This window comes from Carassius auratus, chromosome 13, assembly GCF_003368295.1.
Source record: "Carassius auratus strain Wakin chromosome 13, ASM336829v1, whole genome shotgun sequence".
NCBI lineage: Eukaryota > Metazoa > Chordata > Actinopteri > Cypriniformes > Cyprinidae > Carassius > Carassius auratus.
Genome location: NC_039255.1, coordinates 12,731,224 through 12,744,541, shown reverse-complemented (window position 1 = coordinate 12,744,541; position 13,318 = coordinate 12,731,224). Strand labels below are relative to the sequence as shown.

At 35.9% G+C, this 13,318-nt stretch overlaps 2 protein-coding genes across 2 annotated transcripts; one reads left to right on the top strand and one right to left on the bottom strand.

Moving 5' to 3' along the window:
- The first annotated feature begins 4,592 nt into the window (after positions 1 to 4,592).
- LOC113112719 (PDZ and LIM domain protein 1-like) lies at positions 4,593 to 10,414 on the top strand. Its single transcript, XM_026278501.1, has 7 exons — positions 4,593 to 4,795; positions 5,981 to 6,132; positions 6,420 to 6,507; positions 7,342 to 7,526; positions 8,974 to 9,119; positions 9,353 to 9,470; positions 9,694 to 10,414. Exons 1-7 carry the CDS (start codon positions 4,703 to 4,705, stop codon positions 9,878 to 9,880), a joined length of 969 nt encoding a protein of 322 aa, XP_026134286.1. The 5' UTR covers positions 4,593 to 4,702; the 3' UTR covers positions 9,881 to 10,414.
- Positions 10,415 to 10,898: 484 nt separating this feature from the next.
- LOC113113179 (neurogenic differentiation factor 2-like) lies at positions 10,899 to 11,968 on the bottom strand. Its single transcript, XM_026279351.1, has 2 exons — positions 11,897 to 11,968; positions 10,899 to 11,810 (listed from the first exon to the last, which is right to left on the bottom strand). The coding sequence occupies exon 2, from the start codon at positions 11,807 to 11,809 to the stop codon at positions 11,144 to 11,146; it is 666 nt and encodes a 221-aa protein (XP_026135136.1). The 5' UTR covers position 11,810; positions 11,897 to 11,968; the 3' UTR covers positions 10,899 to 11,143.
- Positions 11,969 to 13,318: the final 1,350 nt, after the last annotated feature.

The following is a 13,318-nucleotide window of genomic DNA, read 5'->3' as shown; positions in this document are numbered from 1 at the left end:
TGTTAGTCACTTGCTAGTCACATTTTAATCATGCTAGCAACATGCTAGTTGTATACTAATCATTCTAAAAACATGCTAGAGACATACTAGCAACATGCTAATCATGCTACAAACATGCTAACGACATGCTAGTCACTTGCTAATCATGTTAATAAAATGCTAGCAACATGAAAATCATGCTAGAGACATGCTAGCCACATGCTTATCATGCTACTAAAATGTTAACAACATGCTAATCATGCTACAAACATGCTAGCAACATGCTAATCATGCTAGCAAAATGTTAGCGACATGCTAGCAACATGCTAATCATGCTAGAAACATGCTAACAACATGCTAGAGACATGCTAGCCACATGCTAATCATGCTACTAAAATGTTAACAACATGCTAATCATGCTACAAACATGCTAGCAACATGCTAATCATGCTAGCAAAATGTTAGCGACATGCTAGCAACATGCTAATCATGCTAGAAACATGCTAACAACATGCTAGAGACATGCTAGCCACATGCTAATCATGCTAGAAACATGTTAGCAACATGCTAATCATGCTACAAACATGCTAGCAACATGCTAATCATGCTAGCAAAATGTTAGCGACATGCTAGCAACATGCTAATCATGCTAGAAACATGCTAACAACATGCTAGCCACATGCTAATCATGCTAGAAACATGCTAGCAACATGCTAATCATGCTAGAAACATGCTAGCAACATGCTAATAATGCTAGCAAAATGTTAGTTACATGCTAACAACATGCTAATCATGCTACAAAAATGCTAGCAACATGCTAGCAACATGCTAATCATACTAGAAACATGTTAGCAAAATGCTAATAATGCTACAAACATGCTAGCGACATGCTAGCAACATGCTAATCATGCTACAAACATATTAGCAACATGCTAATCATGCTAACAAAATGCTAGCGAAATGTTAACAACATGCTAATCATTCTACAAACATGCTAGTGGAATGCTAGCAACATGCTAATCATGCTAGCAAAATGCTAGCAAAATGCTAATCATGCTACAAACATGCTAACGACATGCTAGTCACTTGCTAATCATGTTAATAAAATGCTAGCAACATGAAAATCATGCTAGAGACATGTTAGCCACATGCTAATCATGCTACTAAAATGTTAACAACATGCTAATCATGCTACAAACATGCTAGCAACATGCTAATCATGCTAGCAAAATGTTAGCGACATACTAGCAACATGCTAATCATGCTCGAAACATGCTAACAACATGCTAGCCAAATGCTAATCATGCTAGAAACATGTTAGCAACATGCTAATCATGCTACAAACATGCTAGCAACATGCTAATCATGCTAGCAAAATGTTAGCGAAATGCTAGCAACATGCTAATCATGCTAGAAACATGCTAGCAAAATGCTAATCATGCTAATCATGCTAGAAACATGCTAGCAACATGCTAATCATGCTAGAAACATGCTAGCAACATGCTAATAATGCTAGCAAAATGTTAGTTACATGCTAACAACATGCTAATCATGCTACAAAAATGCTAGCAACATGCTAGCAACATGCTAATCATACTAGAAACATGTTAGCAAAATGCTAATAATGCTACAAACATGCTAGCGACATGCTAGCAACATGCTAATCATGCTACAAACATATTAGCAACATGCTAATCATGCTAACAAAATGCTAGCGAAATGTTAACAACATGCTAATCATTCTACAAACATGCTAGTGGAATGCTAGCAACATGCTAATCATGCTAGCAAAATGCTAGCAAAATGCTAATCATGCTACAAACATGCTAACGACATGCTAGTCACTTGCTAATCATGTTAATAAAATGCTAGCAACATGAAAATCATGCTAGAGACATGCTAGCCACATGCTAATCATGCTACTAAAATGTTAACAACATGCTAATCATGCTACAAACATGCTAGCAACATGCTAATCATGCTAGCAAAATGTTAGCGACATACTAGCAACATGCTAATCATGCTCGAAACATGCTAACAACATGCTAGCCACATGCTAATCATGCTAGAAACATGTTAGCAACATGCTAATCATGCTACAAACATGCTAGCAACATGCTAATCATGCTAGCAAAATGTTAGCGACATGCTAGCAACATGCTAATCATGCTGGAAACATGCTAGTCACATGCTAGAAACATGCTAGCAAAATGCTAATCATGCTAAAATCATGCTCTCAACATGCTAGAAACATGTTAACAACTTTGCTAATCATGCTAACGACATGGTAGTCACTTGCTTATAATGCTAGTAATATGTTAATCACTTTCTTTTTTAAACTTCTTAACTTTTCAAACTTTTACATTTTTAAAACTTTTTAAGCTTTTCAAACTTTCTACATTTTTCTAGCTTTCTGGCCAGGCTTTTTCAAGCCAACTTAAAGTTTGAAAACAAACTTTACTATCTAGTTATTATTATTATTATTATTATTATTATTTTAGAACGAGCTGTGTGTTTGTGGTTCACAGTGCTGTCATCACGGAAAAAAAGTGGAAACGAAAACAACAGTGACACATTTCAAAACTGTCGGCATGTTCGAGCGCAGACGGCTGAGGGTGACCCCTGTTGGTCGCGGGTTTACAGCACATCTGATTTATGCTCTTCAGCTCCGAGCTCGCAGCTACATTACACACCGCTGGTGCCGCCAACAGGCTCTTTCAGTGAACAGGCTGTAAATGTAGCAGCCTTCAACTTTTAATGGAAAGACACTTAAAAAAAATGTTGTTAGAGATTAAGGAAAATATTTAATCTGGTTCTCTGTAATTTTTTCAAAGATGGCAAATTTCTACTTATTACGTAATACATTTTACTACTTTCAACAACAAATTTCAGTATTTTCATTTTTATTTAAATAAGTTAAAATAACTATTTATTGCCATTTTACTTAATTTGGTTCTCTGTTGTTTAATATAAAAAGGCCAAATGTCTACTAATAGACTTTAATCTTAATTAAAGTAATTATTTTCATTTTAATTAGACAGAATAATGATTTAATATAAAGTATTAGGATATTAACATCCAACCGTGAAATAAAAAAAGAAAAAAAAATCTTTCTGGTGGTCGGAGAGAGAGATTTCTATCTTTTTTTATTTATAGAATTTTTCATGATTGTTGTTTGTTTATTTATTTTTATGCTTTTCCATTACTTTTCCATTGTAGATATTTTATTTCATTTATTTTCATTGTAGTTTTTCTTATTTTGCACTAATATTTCATTTTAATTATTTGTTATTTATTTATTGTATTTTACATGATTTAACATTTCAAAATTTCTAATTGCATGCAAATACATACACTATACACTATATGTGGCAGTAAAAGTACATGGGTTTGTCATGCATGAACAGGTATTTCACAGACCGTGATAATGCAATGATGCATTTCCATTAAAATTAATTAATTTGCATCCCAGCAAAACAGTGATTTATTATATATATATATATATATATATATATATATATATATATATATATATATATATATATATATATATATATATATACATATATATTGCTAATTTAATAGTTTACTTTATATAGTACTACAATTTTCTTTTAATTGCATAGTTTCTTATTGCATAAAATAATAAGCCTGTGATGATGCATTTCTGCAATAAACCAATTAGTAAATTAGCTTTATTTGTATGTTACCCTATAGCATTAAATTACAAAAAGTAGTTTCTGGGGGCTTGAATGAATATTTGACATCTCTCTCTCTCCTCAAACTACCATATTATTTTCTCTCTCCCTTTTGGAAAGTCATGGGAAGGCAAAAGTGGATTTTTATTATTATTATTATTTTAGATTATATTGTTTTCCATTCTGCATATTTCAGTTTAGCATAGATACTTGAAACTGTTACTGACAGACTAGGACCGCTTGATAATTACAGGCAGATTTTATAAAGAAGGGGTAAACTCTGCAGGAAGGGTGTCACCAAGTTAAGAGAAGTTAAGATCGTTTAGTTCAGTGTTCCAACTGACATCGTAACTGCATCCGGCCTGGTTACTAAACAGATTGATAAGCCCCTGGCTCTATATAACATGCTAACCAGAACCCTTATCTGTACTAACCATTAACATTTTAGGAAACATTTTTGAATGGAATGACATTAACATCCCCTTACTAAGGCAGTTTATCTGAAACAGTATAAAACTTTGGAAAATGTCAACAAACATAGCCACTTCAGTGGAAGTGGTACTGTTGTTAAGTTTATAAAACTCTAGTGTAAATTAAATATTGACATTGTGCTTCCGCGTTGCCTGTTTTGTCTGCACTTGTTCCACTCTTTGGGAATGTTGAGAATGTGATCCAGTCCCGCTGAATATTCATGCACTAAGCGAATTGCCCCCCATGCCAAAAATCTACTCGATTTGGGAGTGGCACATACCAAATCTCAGGATTTGACTCTTCCATACATGGTCAACTCCAATATAAGATGACGTAATGGTCCACCCCTAAATAAACATAGGAAACACGCTCTTATCAGCACAGATACTTGACATTATTATTCGCTCACTTCTGAGGAAGCTCCGCCCAGGTATCGTCTCTTCAAAGGGAACGCCCTGTCCCGCTACAATTACAGTACTCGAAACTGCGGAGTTCAGAGCACAGATTACAGTGCACTAGACGCCACCCGTTTAGGCTACGTGTTGGAAATAATAATGCCTTTACGGGTTGTTTTACAAGGTCCTGGACCGTGGGGCTTCCGTCTGGTCGGGGGAAAAGATTTCGAACAACCTCTGACAATCTCGAGGGTAAGACATTAATTTTGGATTTGTTAATAATTAATCACAGAGGAAAAATGGATTTCACAGACATCACTAGGCCAACATATTATACTCCAGGATCTGGATAAACTTTCTCAAAGACGTGTCACGCCTGCATGCAGCAGCAGCATCCAACAGGAACGCACGTGAACGCGACCGGATCGTCCTAAACTTCAGTGTTGTAATGTCTCGAACACTTGGATTAAATGTTTCGCGAAACAAAAGGAACCAATTAGCTAATAACTAGCTCATCTTGACGCAAAATAGAACTAGTTCTGTGCTTCATTCCATATGGTTTAGCAGAAAAGTGTTCAGTCGCCTAACCTGTATTGATTTGAAAACATTACAAGTATTCATGGCATGAATGCATGTTATGATTGTAATATGACACACAAACGGTACCTTCTACCGCAACAAGCTGCCTGTCATCTCTTAAAGGGGCACTGAATACATTTTTTAACTAGAAGTTGTATGTATAAAGAAAAAAAATGTTCACTTGCATTAGTATAAGACTCCCAACATCAGATTTCTAGAATAAGCTATTTTATTTTACTAGAGTGGGTCTCTTTCATGGGTGCCACCATATTGATACCAAAAATAGTTCGCTTTAAATAGCACTTCTTTTCAGATCTCATTTTAGAAATGAAGGCCATTCCACACCAAAAACGATGACTGCAATGATAAATCTATCAGCATCCACAATGCACAATAACAGTCTGTTTACTGTAAGCGTGCCCTAGCGTTATGTCATCTATCTGTATTCTCACAGAATTAGAACAAATATCAAAACTTCATTGTTTGATTTATCATTATAGTTATCATCCTTGATGTGAACGACCCTTTAGTCGGGATTGGATCTAAGAGTATCCAGAAAATAAACAAGCAGTTTAGTTCAGGAATAAACAAACATCATGCATTCTAGTTGATATTCATCCTGATATAAGCCAGCAAAGTGTAAATAAAAATTTGCTGAGTGCATGTTTATCCACGTTATTCTCAGAAACAAGGTGCCCACCCTGACATAGAGGAGGTCAGGATGTAACAAGTGAAAGCTACACCAAAAATAAGTTATTATAAAAATCTTGCTGTATTTCTTTTAAGTTTATATTTGGGTATGGAAAACTATACAATTTAATTCTAAAGCCTTTTAGATGACCAGTTTTGACTTTTCAGGTGACTCCAGGAAGCAAAGCGGCTCAAGCAGACCTTTGTATAGGGGACATGATCCTGTCCATAGATGGAGAATCAACAGAGGGCATGACTCACCTGGAAGCACAAAATAAAATCAAAGCTTGCATAGAGGAAATGGTGCTTTCCATTGACAGGTGGGGCATTACAGTGCAAAGGGGAACATGCAGTTGTTAACCTGAATGTAGCATTAGCTATAAGTATGTAGAAAAGCACAATATAATGAAACTTCTTACAAAACAAACAGAAAAGTTGTCTTTTATTAAATTCTTACAGACATTCTAGATATAATATTCTGTGACACGGTGGAAGATAATGGCATACACTGTAAAATGGTGCTGGGTCTAATTTTCATCTCTCTCTCTCTTTTTGTACCTTAATCATTTACAGATTCACTGCTTGAAAGTTTACAATTTTTTTGCAGATCAGAGTCAAAAATGTGGTCCCCACTGGTAACTGAAGAAGGAAAGACCAATCCATACAAGATGAATCTGGCAAATAAAGAAGCACAGGTGCGTTTTAGCTCTGCTTAGCTGGGAGCTGAGGGAATTTTATATGGACCCTTGATCATTTTCAATGAGTTTTAAAGACCTTTGTAGTGCATGAGACTGTCATACATAACGGAACCATAGCTGCTAAACAAATAAAGGCACGACGCCATAGGCTACCAAAGTGAAGTCATTGTTTATATCCTAAAAAGCCCTATCCATGGAGACAGGGAGTTCATCAGCCAAAACCATGACGCAAGATCCACATCCTGCAGGGTATGTTGGAAATTTAGGGTCAGAATGTGAGTGATCATAGGAAGTGTGTGGAGTTTGACTGCATAGTTTGGGAGTTACAAATGTTTCCTAATTTTAAGCAGAGGGAGAAACATAGTAAGGAACAACTGTTAAATATGTTGTTGACAGACGAAAGTCATTAAAACCTTAGTGTGGAAAAACTTTTCCCTGTCTTTTTTTTTCTCCTGTTGTAAAATGGTCTTTGTTCACATCGACTTGGTTATAATATCTACAGTTCTAAAAAAAAAAGTAATGATTGATTCTCAGTCCTTTTCTTCTGGTCTGAAAAGTTATATATTACTGCCATTGTTATGAAATTATTTTATTTGAATGAAATTCTGTCATCATTTAGTCAGTGTCAGTGGAGTCCAAAACAACATTAGAGTCCACTGATTTTTCATTATATGGACAAAAAGAAGAAAATAAGTCAAACAGGATTGGAACTAGTAAATGACCAAAGCCGTTTTGGGTGAAATAATCTTTTAAAGTTACAGTTTTGTTTGACATGTTTTTGAGATTTAGACTCATAGTAGCTGCTCTGTTTTTTGTTTTGTTTTTTTGTAGGAGATGAAACATATAGGCTCTGCTCATAACAGAAGTGCCATTCCTTTCAATTCTGGCAGTCCGAGGTTGGTCACCAACATGTACAATAACCCTGCTGGCCTGTATTCCTCTGAAAACATTAAGAGTTTTAACAGTGCAGTGGATGGCGTCCAGACTTCTGCTGCATCCAGTGAAGCCAGTAGGAAGTAAGCATAATACACACCTCACTGACATACTGTCACAAAGCTATGTGGTACAACAAACATGCAGAAAAACAAAAAGAAATCAGGAAATTATATTATAGAGAGTCCTCGATGATAACCTACCGACATTTGTTATGTGAGATCAAAAGACATGGCAAGGCAAGCTACCTCCACAAAAACCTAATGTTTTTATCTTATAACACAATCCTATATTTTTATTTTATTTTAAAAAGGGCTTCTTACCTTGACAAAATATATTATTATTCAAAACATTGGGGTCTGTAAAAGTGTACCATTTTTTTACACTTATGTTCACTTATACAACATAAACCTGATCAAAATGTGTGGTCCAAAAAATAACAGCAGTGCGGTACCGATTTACAAAAATAAAAGTAAACAGAAAAGGTATTAAATAACTGGGATAAACATCTATGACATATGGAAAGAATACAGAAAAATAACTAGTAAATATATAAATAAAATATCAAACCGTATATATGACCAATATGGAGCAAAAATATATCCAAGTGATCCAGTATAGGATTAAAAATTCCCTGAAATAGATCTGACTTTTCATTGTTCATAATAAATCGTAATCTTTCTATCTGTATAATATTCATCAGCTCTTTAAGCCACGAATCAATCTCTTTGCAAGAACCATAGATAAGAAGATGGACTGGTGTTCATGCCTGTTAAAGGAATGCTCAACAAAAACGTATAATATAGCGATTATTGGGTCTGGATCGAGTGTCCCTCTTATGTACTTTTGAAAGAAAGTCAAAGATATCAGTCCAGTACCTGTGGAGTTTGCTGTATGTCCATAATAAGTTAATCAATGTGCGTTCGGCAGCTTTTCATTTATAACATTCAGGCAACACCTCTGGAAAAATCTTATGTAATTTAGTTTTGCACATGTATAGCCTATGAAAAGTTTACATTTAATTAAGTTATGTCTAGCATTTATCGAACATTCATGTATATTCTGCAAACATTCCTTCCAATACTCCAGTAATCGTGATATGTTGTTTTCAAAGTTCTTTGAGTAGTACAAAGTTCAAAACAACAGCCTTTATATGAAATGGAAATCTTTTCTAAATACATGCATTATGAATACCTTGACACTTAAATTTCAACGTTTCTTGTGTGTAGTTGTATAGTACATTTATGGGACATGTTCCAGCATGAATACAAAGCTTCTATGAATTAACAAGTGTTTACAACCAGATTTTGTACAGATGTTTTTTTTTTCTACTTATTATGAACACTTGTATACTGTATCATTACGTGCTACACTTATTCCAGTTTTGTGCTGTATAAGTATATTTATTTGAATTTATGTCCGTCGGGCTGAAACTAGCCATTTAGGATTTAGTTAAATAATATAATACTTTTGAGAGAATATTGTTTGTCTTGTAGCTGTCATCATTGTGACCTTTTGCATGTTTTATAGCCCAGATCCCTGTAGACCTGGCCAGCCAATACCTGCATTAGCTGCAGACTCTGAAGTGTACAAAATGCTGCAGGAGAATCAAGAATCCAATGAGCCTCCTCGCCAGTCTGCCTCTTTTAAAGTTCTGCAGGAGATCCTGGAAACTGGTATGATCTCATACATCTTTCCTTTTATACCATATTACATTGTGTATGAATTACACACGGGTCACCCACCAGGCCTTAGCTTCTGTTGATAAAATAATCTATCTCTGATTTAATAATCATCAGTATCTAAAGCCATGCCTGTAACTACAGCTGTGAAACACATTCTGCTTCAGATCTTTGGGCCTATAAAAGACAGCCTTAGTATTACATGGATCTCTGTTTCTTTGTGTCAGGTGATACAGATAAACCCTCAGGCTTCAGAAGTGTCAAAGCCCCCACCCCAAAAATTGGAGCCTCGGTTGGGAATCCTGAAAAGCTCTCTCTTTGTGACAAATGTGGTTCAGGGATTGTGTAAGTTTCACCTTTTTTTTTTTTTTTTTTTATGAAATCCATTTCAGAACAGAAATGTCCTTTGCTGTATCATGCCAGTGTTGCCATCTAGTGGAACATTTGGGAACTCAATTTCTTTATGACCTTTATAATTCGCTCTCTGTTAAGTATTTGGTTAGAATTGTTGCCTTTTTTGCAAACATGTTTTCCTAAACAACTGTTTTCTCTTTATTTGGTTATAAAGAGGATTGATGGTCAAAGTTCGAGATAAGTTTCGCCATCCAGAATGCTACGTCTGCACAGACTGCGGGATCAATCTTAAGCAAAAAGGACACTTTTTTGTCGAGGACAAGATTTACTGCGAGAAACACGCACGTGAACACGTCACTCCTCCGGAGGGTTATGATGTTGTCACTGTTTTTCCAAAGTAGAATGTTTCCCACATTCTACTTTAAAACTGCACATTCCCTTATCTGGGGAATTCCTTTGGAAATCTGCAACTCTTTATTTGGATAGTCTTTCAGTGAGGCTGCTTTGTTGCCAGAATGAATGTTTGTAACAGCTCTTACATACTCAGACAGATGTGCATGGATATAAATAGACTTTGGCAACAGTAATCAGGAAATTGTGATTAGACGTCACCTGAATATGTGAATATAGTCTATCCAGATTAAGTGCTATTGTTATCATACATTCCAGTGTCCTTGTTATTCCAGACATTTATCTCATTGTATAAAAGACTCATGCTAGGGTATCTTAAGACCACTTAAGGCATTTGCATATAAAAAAAAATCATAAACTAATCATTGAAATTATGTAATCATTGTTGTATTCCCCACGCACACCAGTATATAAAATCTATTCCATGTATGTACATTGTCTTTTGGATTCTCCATGTTTTTATATAAAAATAACATGTTAAGTCTTGCTAGAAAATAAATTTTGCATATCCATTGTGAAATTTCTCTATGGTTTATTTCTTTGAAAATTATGCTTTTCAAGAGCATTATAAAGACAACTGAATAAATGACTAAATACTCTAGTGTTGTAATGTAAGCATCAACCCACTCACACTTCAGTCAGAGTACAATATAGCTTTTTTGTGCAGCTGTAAGAAATCTCAAAGAAGCTGTCCTACTCAATTATTGCAAGAATATAAAGAAATAGAATAGAGAAATATATTAACACCTAGCTAAATGATACTAGGTCAAATCTATATCTACTAGTGATGTTGAATTTTTATTTTTTTTAAATGTAAATGTGACATTGAACAATAACCCCCATGTACCCTATTTTGATCAACTACCTGTTGCTCTGGGAAGCGCAGAAAGCGTCGTATAAGGACAACAGTTAAAGCTTCTTTGACGAAACACTAAAGCAGATTCAATATTTACTTATGATTTGTATCAAAGGTTTACATTTAAATTAAAAAGAAGGAAACAACACATATTTACAACTTTATGACTATAACAGTCAAACACATCTTTTAGTGTTAAGAGCTGGCAATCTAAAGAAAAGCGCTATTTTGCGTTTAAACTTCCCTTGCGTATAAAAATGACTGGGAACATAATAAATAATGTGAATAATTTAAGGGATTAAATCATGACGTTTTTTATAAGGCGTAAATGGAAAATAAAATTTCTACACTTATGTCATTCTCGTGGTCTTTACAGCAAGGGACAAGATTAGTTTTGCTACTCGCAGATCAGATTAAATGTCAGATTGTCCCGAAAATCGCAGTTCAATCCCTCTAGTAACATGTCAGCATAGTAGCCTTCAGTTTCTTGCCAATTTGAGGATGAGTTTGTGGAGTGCCATTTGGACGCGCGTGCGCTACACGCGCTGAAACGCGTATCCAAGCAAATATTTTGCACAGTGAGGTTCTCCTGATCCCGATCGTGATTTGAAGTTTGTCGAACGTGGTCTGCAAGTCTCAGTGTTTCCGACAATGCCCAAATGTAGTTGTGCGCGAATCTCAAAGTCTCAATTTTAGTCAGTTTCGCGTCATCGGGAAAAGTTGGAAGCACGCTTCTGAGAGTATCCAGGGCAGAGTTCAGCTTATGCATGCGATGCCTTTCTCTGTCATTTGCCTTCACTCTGCGATTCCCATGTTGTCTGCTAGCTGATTTAACCGGCATCCTTTTCTTCATTCTTTTACTTCTTGTGTTCTCTTCGTTGACGGTAGATGAGCGTTCCTTCGTTGCCGAGTTTGTGCTGTCCAGCTCAAATTCTCTGTTGCATTTGATTTGCTGGCTTTTGGTGATGTCTGTGGATCCAGCCTTGGGATCTAATGCTGAACTCCAGTTAGATTTAAATGCCCCATTCCTTCCTACCGACGCGCACGTGGATCCTGGAGTCATTCTGCCTACATGAAACACACTGGTCAGCTTCAGTCTAAGGTCTTGGATAACAACCTATGAGAAACCTATCATAATTCAGATGCTTACCTCTTGGCTTGCAGACTGACTCAGTGAAACCGAGGTTCAGTGAGGGTGTTGGTCTACAGCACTGCGCGTCCTATCCACCAGTGAGCAGCATGCAGTCTCTTTTCATTCCCTTAATATATAAATCAAAGGAACAAAAGAGAGTGATGCGCCCATTCGTCATTTATGTCCCTTTATCCTATCTGCGCTCTAGGATAAACAAATAGAGTCAAGTGGCCAATCAGAGACTGTCCTTTCCGAAATTTACCTTCAGGTTTAAGAAATCAACTAAGAGGGGGTTTAAAACAGGGTAGAATATGTCATGTGAACTTTTCTATAGTTGTCTGTTGTTGTTGTTGTTGTTTATAGTAGCACTTATTCATTTGTCTACAACAATTTCATCACGAGCTCGTTGCAGCTTATTGCAAATATAGTGGCTTATAAGCCTTTATTTTGCAATGAATTATATAAGTCCTCATTGTCGAAATATAATAGTGGTACAGTATATGCATGAGGTTTTATCAAACATCAACTTCTGGATGATAAAAAAAAAAGTTCACGGATCTGGAGCAGGAATAGTCTTATGATTTGCATTAACATCATGTAGGTAGTATTATGAACATACATGGCTTATTGCATTTTTTTATTGGCACTTAACATATAAATTTCAACAATAAATTTTAATTATTCGAAACGGGAAAGAATTACTTATAAACAGTGCTAATTTAGTGTCATTGCCTTTTTGCGCCTTGTGGCGATATTCCTGTGCGTAAATTGTGCTGTAGTGCAAAAACCCTGGGGAAATAATATTAAATGGAAGAAAATGTGGAATAACTTGTGATTGTGTGCAGCAGCACTTCTATAGTACAATGAAAACACAGAATATTATGCACAAAAGCATTTGCATAGGAAACTAAATGCGTGCGCACTGGTGTCTCCAAACGGAGTCTGTTATTAAGAACATCAAGTGCGCGTTGTAAATGTGGTCGCAGTTGCAAACAAAAGACTTCCAACGTGGTCGGATAGTACGAGTTTACACTTGGCCCCAAGCCCCCAAGCCTTGATAAATCTTCATTTATTGGAGAGCCCAAGAGCACTGTTATGGGCGCAAAATATTTACCGTGGTGCCCAAGTGTCCACAAAGGCACTCATCGCCAGTCTAACTAAATATGTATTTTGTAGGACATCTGATAACCATATGCTTTCAATAAAATGGACAAATAAAGCAAGGAGATAGGGAATGATGTCGTGCTGTTATAAAGACCTCGAAATAATCCAAAGTAAACCAAATATTAACGCTTTACAAATAACTTTTCATGCCAGATCCACATTGGGATATCGCGGGACAGGTGTGGGTTTGGGATTGTCAGATTTGTCCCTCGATTTTTATCAGTGCCTAGTAATATCTTGCTTGTTATGCAAAGTATGGGCAAACATAGGCGACCT